This window comes from Rhinoraja longicauda, chromosome 2 (assembly GCF_053455715.1).
Source record: "Rhinoraja longicauda isolate Sanriku21f chromosome 2, sRhiLon1.1, whole genome shotgun sequence".
In the NCBI taxonomy this organism is placed as follows: domain Eukaryota; kingdom Metazoa; phylum Chordata; class Chondrichthyes; order Rajiformes; family Arhynchobatidae; genus Rhinoraja; species Rhinoraja longicauda.
The window spans coordinates 33,100,814-33,118,477 of record NC_135954.1 but is presented as its reverse complement, the minus strand read 5'-3'; the positions used below and the strand labels follow the sequence as shown (position 1 = coordinate 33,118,477).

The 17,664-nt window shown below is 45.6% G+C and overlaps 1 protein-coding gene across 3 annotated transcripts in view; it reads right to left on the bottom strand.

The window, feature by feature from the left end:
• rsu1 (Ras suppressor protein 1) overlaps window positions 1-17,664 on the bottom strand; it is a 167,241-nt gene that overhangs the window by 137,573 nt on the left and 12,004 nt on the right. Inside the window, exons 1-2 of one of the 3 annotated variants that reach the window (XM_078416679.1) lie at window positions 4,245-4,443; window positions 3,908-4,019 (exon numbers count right to left, since the gene is read on the bottom strand). In XM_078416679.1, coding sequence (XP_078272805.1) covers window positions 3,908-4,016 — 109 coding nt within the window. In that variant the 5' untranslated portion in view covers window positions 4,017-4,019; window positions 4,245-4,443. Of the gene's footprint in view, window positions 1-3,907; window positions 4,020-4,244; window positions 4,444-17,664 lie in introns of those variants that run through there. The other 2 variants (XM_078416671.1, XM_078416664.1) reach the window with 2 other exon arrangements.

Genomic DNA, 17,664 nt, shown 5'->3' with positions numbered 1-17,664 from the left:
CAGATATCCCATACATTTTCAAAGAATGCCCACACCGCACAAAAATCCATTTAACCACGTTTAAAATTAAATTTCTTAATACTGCCATTAGTAAACTGGAAGTCAATCCAGATTATGCCCTGTTACCGTGAAGCTTGGTTTTCAAGTAACCCGGGCAAGATGTTATATTTCAAAACTCTCAAATCACTGGACCCACATCAATTTGCATACAGGGCAAATAGATCCACAGAGGACGCCATCTCTCTGGCTCTTCACACTGTCCTGACTCACCTAGAGAGACAGGGCACGTACGCGAGGATGCTATTCATAGACTATAGCTCCGCCTTTAACACAGTCATCCCCACCAAGCTCATCACCAAACTCCACCAGCTAGGCCTCAGCTCGTCATTATGTGACTGGATCCTGGACTTCCTGCTGGAACGACCGCAGGCAGTGAGAATGGGCCCGCACCTGTCCTCCACCATCACCCTGAGTACCGGCACACCACAGGGCTGTGTTCTGAGCCCCATGCTCTACTCCCTCTTCACACACGACTGTGTTCCTGCATTCGACACCAACACCATTGTCAAGTTTGCAGACGGCACAACGGTGATCGGGCTTATCACCAACGGGGATGAAACAAACTATAGAGCAGAGGTGCAGAACCTGGCGGACTGGTGCTCGGATAACAACCTGTCCCTAAATACCACCAAGACCAAGGAGCTGATCATCAACTTCCGTAGGTCATATAACGGGGAATATGCCCCGATCTCTATCAACGGGGACAGTGTGGAGAGAGTGTCCAGCTTCAAGTTTCTGGGCACTCACATTTCGGAGGACCTAACATGGTCCAATAACACTGCTGCGCTGGTCAAGAAGGCACACCAACGACTGTTCTACCTAACACTGAAAATGTCTGGTCTACCCCAACAGCTGCTGACGACCTTCTACCGCTGCACCATAGAGCATCCTAACGCATGGCATCCCTGTGTGGTACCTCAGCTGCACGGAGGCAGAAAGGAAAGCTCTACAGCGGGTAGTCCATAGAGCTCAGAGGGCCATCGGAACACAGCTACCAGACTTGGAGGGCATCTACAACACACGATGCCTCAGAAAAGCCACCAGCATCCACAAAGACTCTTCACACCCCTGCAACAGTCTGTTCGAACTCCTTCCATCGGGCAGACGATACAAGGCCATCTACGCCCGCACCTCCACACTCAGGAACAGCTTCATCCCCAGGGCCATAGCTGCTATGAACCGGTCCTGCTGAGCCGGATGGTCACAACGCATAGATCAACTTGCATTTTATCCTGTCTAAAACTGTTACAATTGTTTCATTGGGTTGCTGTTGTCTAAATTAATTAAATTATTGTATCGTATGGGAGGCGCATTCCCAATCTCGTTGTACCCCTGGGTACAATGACAATAAAGATATATTGTATTGTATATTGTATTGTATAATTAGACTTGTCAGTGATTTCAGCAAAAATTAGGACGCCGGAGAAGCATTGATAAGCATGGGAATTTCACGATATTTCCAAAGATGGTGCTAGTTTCACAAAAAAAGTAACTTGTATCGACCTGACTCGGCATTGTCATGGTCACTGTCGTAGGGTAAAAGAAAATTTTGGTCATCTGTTACGACTTTTACGTTCGCCAGCAGTCGCCTAAAAACATCACCTGTGGGACAGTCCCTTGACTCACCTACTACATCACCAAAAGGCCAGCAGTAACATTTAAGGTCCGCTATTCCAACTTGGAAATATACTGTTGTTTCTTTGTCATAACTTCATCTCAATTCTGGAATTTCCATCCAACACAGAATAGATGCAAAAAGAGAAATGCTGCAGATTTAGCAAGACAGGAAGCATTTTTAGTGTTTTTGCTCTAGATAAGAGTGCAGAATTAGCAGCACTAGAAGGACTGCTGCATGTCAAGCCAGTACCTCACCACCATTAACTTGCAAATGCTAACTTCCCTCTATTCCATGTACAAATTAGAAAATTAAGATGCAGTGATAGTCAATGACAGAGAAACTCACTGACTGTCAGTAAATAAATGGAATTCATCAGGTCATAACTGGAAGTGTTGCTCAAAGGCAAACAGAGAAAGCAGCAATCATATATTTACCAGTAGTGACCCATCATGCCTCAAGAACAAATTTGTCTACCTACAGCACACCAACATAGTCACACTTTCAAGAAAAGCTGTTTCAGATCTATACATGGTTTCTCCATTATATTCATTGCGTCACAATTCATAGACTCCTCACCACCACTTTAGTCTTGCCATGGTAGCCCAAATACGGAAGTAAATATATCATAACTACAGCCATGCTAGGCAACAATATATACTATTTATTGTCTGCCGTCACATGATGGAGAATGAGTAACATTCACTTAAATTCTAGTCCCTGACAGTGTTGGCATTGACACCACAGAGTGCAAAATCATCTGAGAACCCATAACAATCAGACTCTCACACACTCCACTTGCTACTCTCTGGCTTCCTTTAACGAGAGCGCATTAGCAACCTAGTGAGTGATCAATTGCAAGGTGTTGCAAATATTTCCAGCTTCAATTTGAAAGGAGCCCATTGCACAGAAAGTTCAGTGCAGTGTCATGGTCAGAGTCATAGAGTGGTGCAGTGCGGAAACAGGCCACACCGGCCAACATGTCCCAGCTACACTAGCTCCAGAAAAGTCACAATAAACCAAGTGACTTCCATTAGCATTGTGAATTTTCTGTAATTTGGTCAGTCAGGAAGACTGGGAATTATGAAGGTGGGCTTGTTTTCCTTTGAATAACAGAGGCTGGCTAGATCTGATAAAGAGCATTAAAATCATTGTGACTGATGCAGTATGTCTCATCTCCAAAACATTCATGAGGAACTTGAGGGGCAATCTGCACTGGTGGGGTGGTGTGGATATGGAACGTTTACAGGTGATGACCCTTAATGTTCAATTTACAACCACCCCTTAGCCCTCATCTACAGGTGCCCTCCCCAAAGCCTCGAATAACCTACTTCTTCATCTTAACAACAACAACAACTGGTAACAGGCATCCCTGTGTGGTATCTCAGCTGCACGGAGGCAGAAAGGAAAGCTCTTCAGCGGGTAGTCCATAGAGCTCAGAGGACCATCGGAACACAGCTACCAGCCTTGGAGGGCATCTACAACACACGATGCCTCAGAAAAGCCACCAGCATCCACAAAGACTCTTCACACCCCTGCAACAGTCTGTTCGAACTCCTTCCATCGGGCAGACGATACAAGGCCTTCTACGCCCGCACCTCCAGACTCAGGAACAGCTTCATCCCCAGGGCCATAGCTGCTATGAACCGGTCCTGCTGAGCCAGATGGTCACATCGCACAGTGATCCGGCACAGATCTACTTGCACTTTATTCTGTCTTAAAACTGTTATAATATGTTTTGTTGGGTTGTTGTTTAAATTAATTAAATTATTGCATCGTATGGGAGGCGCATTCCCAATCTCGTTGTACCCCTGTACAATGACAATAAAGATATATTGTATTGTATTGTACTGCAATACTAAATAGCAACTGGTAATATCAAGCAACACATTGCAAAATAAAGTGCCACAGTTTAGTGATGCTTCCTTATTGAAACATAGACACAAAGCATATTGTTTCCCACTGTGGTGTATACATCCAGGCACCCCAGACATCAGTTGCTCAGGATTGGCTCCTTTATCATCCAAAAATGGACTTCCATGGTACTCCAGCACAAGATTATGTATTAAAGCGGTTGGCAAGGACCTAATTAGGTTACTGTCAATTACATTCAGTATCGATTATATAGCATCATTTTGACTCCAAACCTTTCCTAGCAAGGTGTTAAACCTAACCACTCATTCGTGGAACAACTGTTGCAAAGAGAGAGAAAGTTGAAAAAGTTGTACTTACACAGCCCTGAAATGTCCAACATGTTGGAGATTCCCCTGTCACACATATCCAGGTCTGGTTGATTCTTTTCCTTGCATTCTTCCACCATCTTCTTCAGCGATTTCGACATTTTCTGTAACGAACAAAGTAAAGAGAATAGAAAAGTTCATCAAAACACATGATACGTGCAGAAGTTAAATTATGAACCGAGGCAATCTAAAGTTTCAACAAGGGCCTCTAACTATGTACTTTTCTAACCTCACGAATGGAAACAACCCAATCCGTCTTAACCTTTCCTGTCCTCCATTATTCATTGTTTTGGGAATTGAAAGCAAAACATCTACTAACTATAACTTACACTTCTTACCAGAAACTCTCGGAAACGCCGCCAGATACAAAAAAAAAACACACACAGTTCACACCCAGCCGGAAGTAATAAGAAAGGAATTGCTGCTTTGGTGAAGCCAGGTTTTTGCTTTAGAAGGACATGAGCGCGGAGCAGCCTCCAATTGCAGCTGCAAGAGGCGCGTCCACCCGCTCGCTCGCTCGCCCGCCCAGCCAGTGTCCCCGTCCGCCCGCCCGCCCAGCCAGTATCCCCTGTCCTATCACTCTGGCCCGGACCGCCCAACCGGGCTCTGCACAGCCGCCAATCATCACCGCCTCCATTCACATGGATGCATTTCATCTCTGTGTACGAAGGAACTGCAGATGCTGGTTTAAACCGAAGATAGACACACAATGCTGGAGTAATTCAGCGGGACAGGCAGCATCCCTGGAGAGAAGGAATGGGTGACATTTCGGGTCCAGATGCTTCTTCAGACTGTCTGTCCCACTGAGTTACTCCAGCTTTTTGTGTCTATCTTCTGCTTTTCATCGATCCCAGATTGGAAGGTGGTGCTTAATCACTCGCATTGTCCAATCAGCTTTGACTCTTCCACCCAACCGAAGGACCAGCAATTACTTGGAGGCAGTGAAGCAAGCAATCCAGTGTTTCACAACCCAGTGTGTGTGATATTGATTTCTTTAACTTCAAGTAACCCTTGCATCCCCCTCTTACTCCATCCCTCCCCCACCCAAGTTGTACTAGCTTCACCCAAGTACCCTCCCCCACCCAAGTTGTACTAGACGACTACTGTCGTCTTGTTGGGTTTCATTTTCGGTAACTCGTTTTCACCTAGCCCACAGCTAACTAGGGCCTGTTTCCTTTATCATTGTTACTTTGTTGCATATCTTTCATTCATTTGTTCCATATCTCTCTCTATCACCGTCTATACCTCCCATTTTCCTTTCCCCTGTCTCTCAGTCTGAAGAATGGGCTTGACCCAAAACGTCACCTATTCCTTTTTTCCAGAGATGTTGTCTGACCGTCTGAATTACTCCAGCTTTTTGTGTCTTCCGTTTTTTTGTTGTGGAACTAATTGTAGACTTTCGAGACTTGAAACACAAGGAACTTTGTTGTGGAACTAATTGTAGACCCTCCCCTCCCCCCACTCACCATCAACAACAAAATAGTCACATCTGTGGAGTCATTTAAGTTCCTTGGAACCATCATCCCCAGGGACCTTAAATGGGGGGCCACCATCGACTCCACAGTCAAAAAAGCCCAACAGAGGATGTACTTCCTGTGGCAACTGAAGAAACACAATCTGCCACAGGCAACGATGGTCCAATTCTATACTGCTATCATTGAGTCCGTCCTCACCTTCTCCATCATGATCTGGTTTGGCTCAGCCACCAACCACGACATCCGGAGGCTGCAACAGATCGTTCGTACAGCTGAGAAGGTTGTTGGCTGCAACCTTCCCCCCCCATTGACAAACTGTACACTGCAAGGGCCAGGAAAAGAGCGGGCAAAATCATCTCTGACCCCTCTCACCCTGGCCACAAACTCTTCGAAGCACTTCCCTCTGGAAGGTGACTCCGGACTGTCAAAGCTGCCACAGCCAGACATAAAAACAGCTTTTTTCCACGAGTGATAGTTCTACCCAATAACCAAAGTCTATAGTCTCTTTTTTGCTCTGGTTTATTTTCACCCACATGTTTAGACCGTAATGTTGTATCCTTATTGTTTTGTTGTGATTATGCTTTATTCTAAATTGTTAACTGTATGTTTGTGTTGTCATTTGTGAGCGGAGCACCAAGGCACATTCCTTGTATATGCATACTTGGCCAATAAACTTATTAATTCATTCATTCATTCTAACGTGTACCGTTTTGGCTGCATTTCATGAACAAACTGTTATACAATCAAATATAAAAATTTATATACAAGATGAGAGTTTTAGTAATAATAACTAGATAAATTAAATTGCCTTCCTATATATTAATAGAGTATGATTTTCTGTTTATTTTGCAATTAAATGGTTCATCCTTCCTTCCGAAGCAGGCATGTACTTTTACATAAAGCATCTTTTTCTTTTGGGGTAAAATGGATTATTCACACAATGCAAGATCTGCATAATTGAAAATGTAAAGTGTCTATGCTAATGAAAACTGTTGGAAGAATTCAGCAGGACTGGCAGCAACAGTAGAGGGATTGGGCAGACGACCAATCTGCAATTTGAGAGGGAGAAGGTTAAATCAGTTAAAGGTGCTGCAGTTCAACAAAGGGGACTCTGAAGGCATGAGAGAGGAGCTGGCCAAGGTCGACTAGAAAAGGATCCTAGCAGATGGTGAAACAATAATGCAGGAATTTCTGGGCATTATCCAGAAGATGCAGGATCATGTCATTCTAAAGAGGAAGAATGATTCTGAGGGGACTAAGAGGCAACTGTGGCTGACAAGGGAAGTTAGGGACGGTATAAAACCAAAAGAAAAGGTATATAACATAGCGGGAAGAGTAGCAGGAAGCCAGAGGATTAGGAAACTTTCAAAGGACATCAGAAGGTAACAAAAAGGCAATACGGGGTGAAAATGTGATGTACGAAGGTAAGCTTACCAAGAATATAAAGAAGGATAGTGAAAGCTTTAAGTATGTTAAGAGAAAAAGATTAGTAAAGACAAATGTGGGTCCCTTGAAGGCACAACGAATGGCAGTACTGGCTCGAAGGGTTGAATGGCCGCCTCCTGCACCTATTTTCTATGTTTCTATTTTTCTATGACCAAAATCATTATCTGTCCATCCCCTCCACAGGCTCTGCCTAGCCTGCTAAGTTTATCTGGCAATTTGTATTTTGCTGAAGATTCCAGCATCTTCAGTTCCTTGTGTTTCAAGTTTCCCCTCTGCTCACTTCTGGAGTCCACTTGCAAAATTAAGATCTATTAGTGATTCTCAGACAGTAATCTAAAGCAAAGTTTCAGTTCATGCCATGAATAGTAAGTGCATTAGCCCAACAGAATACAAAAAAAAAGATTTTTAGCTCAATCAGTTTTATCATGTCATGACAGAATATTTTGAAAATGGCAAATCAACACCAACTTGCTTTTATGGCAGTCTCAACAGTAAAATGGCTTAAGGCACTTTACAAGAGTTTTATCAAAAATATATCTACTACATTATATATGTAATGCGATGTTAGCAAACAAAACAAGAAATGCTGGCTGAAATATTAATTCTGTTTGGCTCTCCATATACTCTACCAGTCGAAGAGGTGCTGAAGGTGCTATCATGTATGTAGGTAGACAACTCTTGAGGGCCTGATCATATATATCCGAGGACATTGTGGGAAACCAGAGAGGAAATTGCGGGAGTCCAGATTGAAATTTACGAGTTGTCTTTAAATACAGGAGTTGTCTTTAAATATGGAAGACTGGAGGGTGGCACATGTGCCTTTATTCAAGAAGGGCTGCAGGGAAAATGCTGGGAACTACAGGCCAGTGAGCTTAACATCTGTAGTTGGAAAATTACTAGAGGGTATTCTGAGGGATAGTATATACAGACATTTAGACTGATTAAGGCTGATTGGGGATAGTCAGCATGGGTTTGTACGTGGGAGGTCGTGTCTCACAAATCTGATTGTTTTTTGAAGACATGACCAAAAAGGTAGATGAGGGCAGAGCTGCAGATGTTGTATATATGGACCAATAAAGCATTTGACAAGGTTCCTCATGGTAGGCAGCTCTGGAAAGTTAGATCGCATGGGATCCAAGGAGAGATAGCTGAATGGATAGAAAATTGGCTTCATGGAAGGAAGCAGAGGGTGATGGCGGAAGGTTGCTTCTTGAACTGGAGGCCTGTGACTAGTGGTGTGCCTCAGGGTTCGGTGCTGGACCCGTTACTGTTTATCATTTATATTGTAGCGACCATAGAGAGTGGTCCTAGGTGTCGAACCCTCAGATTGGCCAGCAAGGTCACGTGTGGGTGCGACCGTAAGGATTGGTCCAGGGAGTGAGACCGCTGATTGGACAGCGTCGTCACGTGCGGTTTTGGCGCCCAAAAGAGTCAGTTGGAAGACTTCTTCGAAGTGAACAGTTAGTTTTAATGGTTGTCTGTAATCTCGTTAAGTAAACTTTGTGATCGAATATTGCTGTCGCAATAAACTTCTTCAACAAAGAACGAGCCTCCAGACTCGCCATATTGGTGACCCCGACGTGATCCAGCCGATCACCTACCATGAGTGAACAAGACGCCTCGTTTTTGGCTTCTTTGCCCAGCACACCGGAGCTAAGCGCGGTCAGCGTTCACCTTCCGTCGTTTAGGGCACATCAACCACAATCTTGGTTTGTCCATACCGAAGCCCAGTTTCACTTAAGAAACATCTCAGCAGACGCGACAAAGTACTACTACCTCGTCAGCGCTCTACCGCCGGAGACGACCGCACGGGTGATGCGGTTCATCGGCAACCCTCCCGCAGAAGACAAGTACGAGGCCATGAAGGCACTGTTGTTACGAACCTTCGGGTTCAGTAGGCATAACCGAGCTAAGAGGCTTCTGCACCTACCGGATCTCGGAGATCGGCTGCCGTCCGTTCTCATGGCTGAAATGTTAATGCTAGCAGGTGAACACAAGGATTGCCTCATGTTCGAGCAGGCATTCCGAGAGAAGCTTCCCGAAGATGTCAAACTCATGCTCACGGATTGTTCTTTTAAGGACCCCATGGCATATGTAGAAAAAGCCGATGCGCTCATGGCGTCCAAATCAAAAAGAAGCAGTTCGATTAACAAGGTCTCGACATCAGCGGCTGCGCCACAGCGGCATCAAGATGGCGCTGCGTCTCCCGCCATTTCTCCTAAAGCCCGCCAAAAGGATCCGCACAAGCGCGGCTGGTGCTATTACCATCTACGATGGGGTGGAGAATCCCACAACTGCCGCTCACCTTGTACCTTCTCGGGAAATGCCTCGGCCGAGCGTACATAGAGGCGGTTGCGATTGGCCAGAACCGACGCCTCTACGTCCGAGATCGATTCACGGACACAGAATTTTTGGTTGACATGGGAGCCATAGTCAGTATCGTACCGCCGACCGGCCTCGAGACCAGATCGGGTAAGACAGGTCCTACCCTCATCGTGGTTAACGGCAGCCCCATCCGCACGGACAATGTCCTTGGCTTTAGGCATCCGCATGTACGAATGGCCATTCATTATCGCGGACGTCAGCCAGGCAATCCTAGGCGCAGATTTCCTCTGGGCCGCCGGCCGCCACCCCGCCCAGCCCGACTGTCCAGGCCGTCGTCACGGCCCCCGACCCGTATGCTGAGGTCCTGGCGGAGTTTCCAGAGCTGCTCATTCAACGCTTCGACGCCCCTTCGGCCAGGCACGGCGTGGTCCACCACATCCGCACCGAGGGCCCCCCCGTTTTCGCTCGGGCCCGGAGGTTACCGCCCAACAAGCTGGTGGTGGCGCGGGCAGAATTCAGGAAGATGGAGGAAATGGGCATTGTCCGTCAGTCCGACAGCCCGTGGGCCTCGCCGTTGCATATGGTCTCCAAAGCATCTGGGGGGTGGAGACCATGCGGCGATTACCGGCGCCTCAATGCCGTCACCACAGCTGACCGCTACGCCATACCACACCTCCAGGACTTCTCGTCTGGACTGGAAGGTGCCGTGGTGTTCTCCAAGATCGATTTGGTGCGGGGCTACCACCAGATCCCTGTGCATCCGGAGGACATACCAAAAACTGCCACGATCACTCCGTTCGGGTTGTTCGAATGGTTGCGCATGCCTTTCGGTTTAAAGAACGCGGCACAGGCCTTCCATCGACTCATGGACCGTGTTGGTCGAGATTTGCCTTTTGTGTTCATTTATTTAGATGATATCCTGGTCGCCAGCCCCTCAGTGCAGGAACACCTGGCCCACTTGCGGACTGTATTCCAGCGGCTCCAAGACCACGGGCTCATCATCCAACCCTCCAAGTGTCAATTTGGCCTCCCTTCTCTCGATTTCTTAGGGCACAGAATCACCCCTGCCGGCGCCACCCCTTTGCCCGAGAAGGTGGAAGCTATCCGTGCATTCCCGCGGCACACCACAGTGAAGGGTCTGCAAGAGTTCGTGGGCATGGTTAACTTCTACCATAGGTTCGTCCCGGCAGCAGCGCGGGTCATGCGCCTGCTTTTCCAGTGCCTCGCGGGTAAACCTGCAGAGTTGGTTTGATCCTCGGCCGCGGAGTCGGCCTTTGCAGCAGCTAAGGCGGCTTTGGCAGACGCCACCATGCTGGTCCACCCGAGCGTCTCTGCCCCCACGGCCCTGACGGTTGATGTGTCTGACGTGAGGGTGGGAGGAGTTTTGGAACAGCAGGTCGGTGGCCTTTGGCAGCCCTTGGCGTTTTTCAGCCGTCAACTGAGTTCGGCTGAGCTGGAATATAGCGCCTTTCACCGAGAGCTTCTGGCTCTCTACTTAGCTGTCCGTCACTTTAGGTACTTCCTAGAAGGCCGCCCGTTTGTGGCCTTTACGGACCATAAACCGTTAACTTTTGCTTTTTCCAAATTGTCCGACCCATGGTCGGCCCGCCAGCAGCGGCACCTGACTGCCATCTCTGAGTTTACCACCGATGTCCATCATGTCGCGGGTAAGCTTAATGCCGTTGCTGACGCCCTGTCTCGCCTGCTGTTTCCCCCATTTCAGCGGTAGATTGCGAGGTGGATCCCCAGGAGCTTGTGGAGGCACAGCGCCTGGCAGACACCGCCTCGGCATACCAGTCCGCCACTTCAGGGTTGAAGTTGGCTCAGGTGGCCTGCGGGCCGGCGGGCACAAAAGTCTGGTGTGATGTTTCCCTTCCCCATCCCAGGCCGGTGGTGCCGCCCTCCCGTCAGCGCCGGGTGTTTGATGCCATTCACGGGCTGGCGCACCCGTCCATCCGCTCCACCTCTGCCTTAGTAGCCGCTCGGTTTGTGTGGCATGGCCTGCGAAAGCAGGTAGCTGCTTGGGCCCGTTCCTGCGCTCCCTGCCAGACCGCTAAAGTCCAACGCCATGTCCAGCCCCCGGTACAAGAGTTTGCAGTCCCAGCAGTCCGTTTTTTCCATATTTACGTGGATTTAGTCGGACCTTTACCTTCCTCCCGGGGCTACACCCATCTGCTCACGGTGGCGGATCGGTTCACCCGGTGGCCAGAGGCTTTCCCATTGTCAGATACCTCCGCTGCCTCTTGTGCCAGGGCCCTGGCACTCCATTGGGTGGCCCTTTTCGGGGTTCCGTCTGTTTTGGCACATCGAGTATTGAGTATTGAAGTTGGGAGGTCATATGCAGTTGGTGAGGCCACATTTAGAGTATTGTGTTCAGTTCTGGGTACTGTGTTGTATGAAATATGTTGTCAAGCTGGAATGGGTTCTGAGAAGATTTACGAGGATGTTGCCAGGACTAGAGGGTCTGAGCTATAGTGAGAGGTTGAGTAGACTGGCGTACAGGAGGATATCATATCATATCATATATATACAGCCGGAAACAGGCCTTTTCGGCCCACCAAGTCCGTGCCGCCCAGTGATCCCCGTACATTAACACTATCCTACACCCACTAGGGACAATTTTTACATTTACCCAGCCAATTAACCTACATACCTGTACGTCTTTGGAGTGTGGGAGGAAACCGAAGATCTCGGAGAAAACCCACGCAGGTCACGGGGAGAACGTACAAATTCCTTACAGTGCAGCACCCGTAGTCAGGATCGAACCTGAGTCTCCGACGCTGCATTCGCTGTAAAGCAGCAACTCTACCGCTGCGCTACCGTGCCGCCCGGATGAAGGGTGGTCTAAATTAATGAGAGGAATAGATCGGATAGATGCACAGAGTTGCCCAATGTAGGTGAATCACGAACCAGAGGACATAGGTTTCAGGTGAAGAGGAAAAGCTTTCATAGGAATCTGAAGAACAAGCTGTCAGAGGAGGAAGTTGAGGCAGGGACTATCCCAACATTTAAGATGCAGTTAGACATGGACAGGGCAGGTTTGGAGGGATATGGACCAAATGCTGGCATGTGGGATGAGTGTGGCTGGGACATGTTGGCCGGTGTGGGCAAGTTGGTCTGAAGGACCTGTTTCCACAATGTATCACTCTTTGACATACGCTGCCTAAATTGCTGAGTATTTCCAGCATTTTCCTTTTTTTTGTTGACATCTGAATTTTTTTGTGGAACTTTATTCAGGTCTTTGCAATGATCGCAGCAGCTGACTCCTCCCACAGAAGAGTTTGTGAAGACAGTTGAAATTGAAAAGTTGTATTCACTGTTGTTGACTATTGACATATTAATTCACATTTTTGTGAATACTGTCATCATAATCATATGTATTTTGGACTTCTATTAGCAACTGATAGTGTTTAATTTTATCCTTATAGGCAAATATGCTTCTGTGGGTATTCCCTAAAGTGTGTGGGTGACATGACTGCCAAGTTTGAATAGCAAAGAATGTGTACAAGCTGTAAATATGGGAGAAAGGTTTGCACCAACATTAAATATGAGTGTGTGGGAAGAACCTGTGAAAGTTAGAAGTGAAGACAAATTTCACTTCTGATAGAGATCCGGAGGACATCGATGTGTGAATAATGGAGGTCTGATAATAGTTCCCTTGATTTCACTTTTTTGAAAGTATCCGCAACTTGATCATGCAATTGTGGCCGTTGAAACATTTTGTGGAACTGTATCCCTAGGCTTTGCATTGATCACTGCAGTTGTGAAACTTGTGGCATCAGGAATGGCGCAGTCAGGTGAACTCTCCCCAGAGAGTTGTGAATTTGTGGAATTCTCTGCCTCAGAAGGCAGATTCACTGGATGCATTCAAAAGAGAATTAGATACAGTTCTTAGGGCTAGCGGAATTAAGGGGTCTGGGGAGAAGGCAGAAATGGGGTACTGATTGTGGATGATCAGCCATGATCACATTGAATGGCGGTGCCTGGTCAAAGGCCCGAATCGCCTACTCCTGCAGTTATTTTCTATGGATCTAACTCGCATGATATTTTGTTTGTAGTGGTAAGAAAGACCAGGACTAAATGGGGACATTGTGCCTTGCATCAAGGTACATGTGCAGTGGTGCTAGCAATCTCGGGCTTGTCCCGACAGCTCAGTTCTGGTCAGCTCAGTTCATGGCAAATTCTGTTTTCTCCCTGCAGTTCACCCTTGCCTCAAGAGGAGGCTCTGGCACTCTCAGGTTAATCCTGGCAGCTCAGTCTTTGCCTCTGGGTGTGTGTTCACTCCTTCATTGTCTGTTGGCAGGAAAAGGCACTGGTATCTCAGGCTTGCCTCAGCCACGCAGTCTTATCCTCAGTGGAGACACTGGCTGCCCAGGGCTTTTGCCTGGCGGTCCCATCTTGATATCATGGTGGTCGTAGATATGTCCTTGTGACTCAGTCTTCCTCAAACCTCAACAGGGAAATACAGCAAGTAGTGAGGCACCCCACTTTCTCTCCCTTCACTCTATCTTGGAGGGAAGAGGAGGGTGCTGCACCAATGCAGGAGAGGTTTGGGCCCAACGGGTCCACTTGGTCTAGTTATCTTTAACGCAGTGGTCATTCAATGAACAGACATGACGCATGCATTAAAAAGAAATGGTGCGCGTCAGTCACATAACATGATCTTGGTGCTTATTTACAAAGGCTATATAAATCCCAATGAGTGTGGATCATGTCCTGTCCAAGTTTAATTACATTAAAATTAAATGTAATTTTAAGTCAATAAATGTTTCTATACACAAGTCCACTATATGTCAAAGAAATTTATCATGAAAATTACTTTAAGATATTATAACACGAAAAGACAATATAAATGCAAATATTTTTGTCAAGTGGTGGGAACACAGTTTACAGATTTTGACGATTATTGGGTCTATATCAATTGTCATTCTGATGAGATTGAACGCAAGAATTAAACATGATGAACTGATTGGCCTTTCATATTTTGCACCTTCTAATGTATTTATCTTTTAAATTGTCACATCAATATTGTTCCATCCATCTCATTAACCTTCGTAGTACAATAGATTTACTCTGACCAGTCAATTGTAACTTTCCAATGATGATATACAAGTTCAGGAACTGAATACCAATAGGAAATGAGATGGGTCAGGTGACGGAGGTATGTGTTGAGGAGCACTTTGGGTCTAGTGATCATAATGCCATTAGTTTCAATATCATTATGGAGAAGGTCAAATCTGGACCAAGGGTTGAGATTTTGGATTGGAGAAAGGCTAATTTTGAGGAGATGAGAAAGGATTTAAAAGGAGTGAAATGGAAATTGTTGTTTTATGAAAAGGATATAATAGAGAAATGGAGGATATTTAAAGGTGAAATTTTGAGAGTACAGAGTCTTTATGTCCCTGTTCGGTGGAAAGGAAAGAATAATAATTTGAAAGAGCCGTGGTTTTCCAGGGAAATTGGACACTTGGTTCGGAAAAAGAGGGAGATATACAATAAATATAAGCGGCAGGGAGTAAATGAGGTTCTTGAGGAATATAAAGAATGTAAAAGGAATCTTAAAAAGGAAATTAGAAAAGCGAAAAAAAGATATGAGGCTGCTTTGGCAAGTAATGTAAAAGTAAACCCCAAGGGGTTCTACAGATATGTCAATAGCAAAAGGATAGTGAGGGATAAAATTGGTCCATTGGAGAGTCAGAGTGGACAGCTATGTGCTGAGCCGGAAGAAATGGGGGAGATATTAAACAATTTCTTTTCTTCGGTATTTACCGAGGAGAAGGATATTGAATTATGTGAGGTAAGCGAAACAAGTAGAGTAGTGATGGAAATTAGGATGATTAAAGAAGAGGAGGTACGGACACTTTTGAAGAATATAAAAGTGGATAAGTCTCCAGGTCCTGATAGGATATTCCCTAGGACATTGAGGGAAGTTAGTGCAGAAATAGCAGGGGCTATGACGGAAATATTTCAAACGTCATTAGAAACAGGGATGGTGCCGGAAGATTGGCGCATTGCGCATGTTGTGCCTTTGTTTAAAAAAGGTTCTAAAAGTAAACCTAGCAATTATAGACCTATTAGTTTGACGTCTGTGGTGGGAAAATTAATGGAAAAGATACTTAGGGACAATATATATAATTATTTGGATAATCAAGGCCTGATTAGAAACAGTCAACATGGATTTGTGCCTGGAAGGTCATGTTTGACTAATCTTCTTGAATTTTTTGAAGAGGTTACCAGGGAAATTGATAAGGGCAAGGCTGTGGATGTTGTCTATATGGACTTCAGTAAGGCATTTGACAAGGTTCCACATGGAAGGTTGATTAAGAAGGTTAAATCGTTGGGTATTAATAGTGAGGTTGCAAGATGGATTCAACAATGGCTGAATGGGAGATACCAGAGGGTAACGGTTGACAATTGTATGTCAGGTTGGAGGCCAGTGTCTAGTGGAGTGCCCCAAGGATCTGTGTTGGGTCCACTGTTGTTTGTCATTTACATTAATGATCTGGATGATGGTGTGGCAAATTGGATTAGTAAATATGCAGATGATACTAAGATAGGTGGAGTAGTTGATAGTGAGGTAGATTTTCAAAGTCTACAGAGAGACTTGGGCCTTTTGGAAGGGTGGGCTGAAAGATGGCAGATGGAGTTTAATGCTGATAAGTGTGAGGTGCTGCATTTTGGTAGGACAAATCAAAATAGGACGTACAGGGTAAATGGTAGGGAATTGAGGAATGCAGTGGAACAGAGGGATCTGGGAATAACTGTGCATTGTTCCCTGAAGGTGGAATCTCATGTGGATAGGGTGGTGAAGAAGGCGTTTGGTATGCTTGCCTTTATAAATCAGAGCATCGAGTATAGAAGTTGGGATGTAATGTTGAAATTGTACAGGGCATTGGTGAGGCCGAATCTGGAGTATGGTGTGCAGTTCTGGTCGCCAAATTATAGGAAGGATGTCGACAAAATGGAGAGGGTACAGAGGAGATTTACTAGAATGTTGCCTGGGTTTCAGCACTTAGGCTACAGAGAGAGGTTGAACAGGTTGGGTCTTTATTCTTTGGAGCGTAGAAGGTTGAGGGGGGACTTGATAGAGGTTTTTAAAATTATGAGAGGGACGGACAGAGTTGACGTGGGTAGGCTTTTCCCTTTGAGAGTGGGGAAGATTCCAACAAGGGGACATAGCTTCAGAATTGAGGGACAAAGGTTTAGGGGTAACATGAGGGGGAACTTCTTTACTCAGAGGGTTGCGGCTGTATGGAATGGGCTTCCGGTGGAAGTGGTGGAGGCTGGCTCGATTTTATTATTTAAGAGTAAATTGGATAGGTATATGGATAGGAGGGGATTGGAGGGTTATGGTCTGAGTGCAGGTAGATGAGACTAGGTCAGGGAGAATGGTCGGCGTGGACTGGTAGGGCCGGACAGGCCTGTTTCCATGCTGTAGTTGTTATATGTTATATGTTATATGTTATGCAATTACTGATCAACAACTTGGAAACTGCATCAAAGTTTCAATGGAAATTAATCATTTGAACATAAAGCTAAAGTTTCAACTCCATTCTGATGAATTAAATGCAGGTGATGGATTGTTCTGCATTTCCATGCTACCCAGGAAAGGCAAGAATCATGATTTGTACAGTTTTCAGTTGACTCGCTTGAAGTCACTTCTCACTGTCCTCAAATTTTCAAATATTCCTGCCACATTTCTCCCAAATGTTGCATGTTGGCTGCAGTTCGCTGGTGCAGCAATAGTTTTTTGCAAATATTATTTTTGTGAATTTGGTGAAAACATTCTATACTGTTAATACCTGCTATGGTGATAGCACATCAATTATTTTATTAGATAATTAATTATAGTTATATAAATAATGATAATATACAGATAATTAGACTATCCTGTTGTACATTTTGACAGCATTCATCATTGTCTACAATTCCACCAATTTTGGCACATCTACAAACTTACTCACCAACCCATCTATATTTACATCCAAGTTGTTTTAATAAATCTCACAAACAACAGAGGAGCCAGCACAGATCCTTGCTGAACTTCACTGGATACAGACCTCACATCAGAATATCACCCTTCTACAACAACCCCCTGTCTTCTCTGAGTAAGTCAGTTCTGAATCCATATGACTAAGTTACTGGGGATCCCATGCATCTTAATCTTCTTGATCAGCCTATTGTTAGGGACTTTATCAAATGCCTTAATAAAATCCTTTTGACAACACCCACTGCCCTACCTTCATCGATCACCTTCATCACTTCCTCAAAAAACACAATCAAATTCGTAAGACATGACTTGCTGCATAAAAAGCATAGAAACATAGAAACATAGAAAATAGGTGCAGGAGGAGGCCATTCGGCCCTTCGAGCCAGCACCGCCATTCATTGTGATCATGGCTGATCGTCCCCAATCAATAACCCGTGCCAGGCTTCTCCCCATATCCCTTGATTCCACTAGCCCCTAGAGCTCTATGCTTTGCTGACTATCCTTAATCAGCCC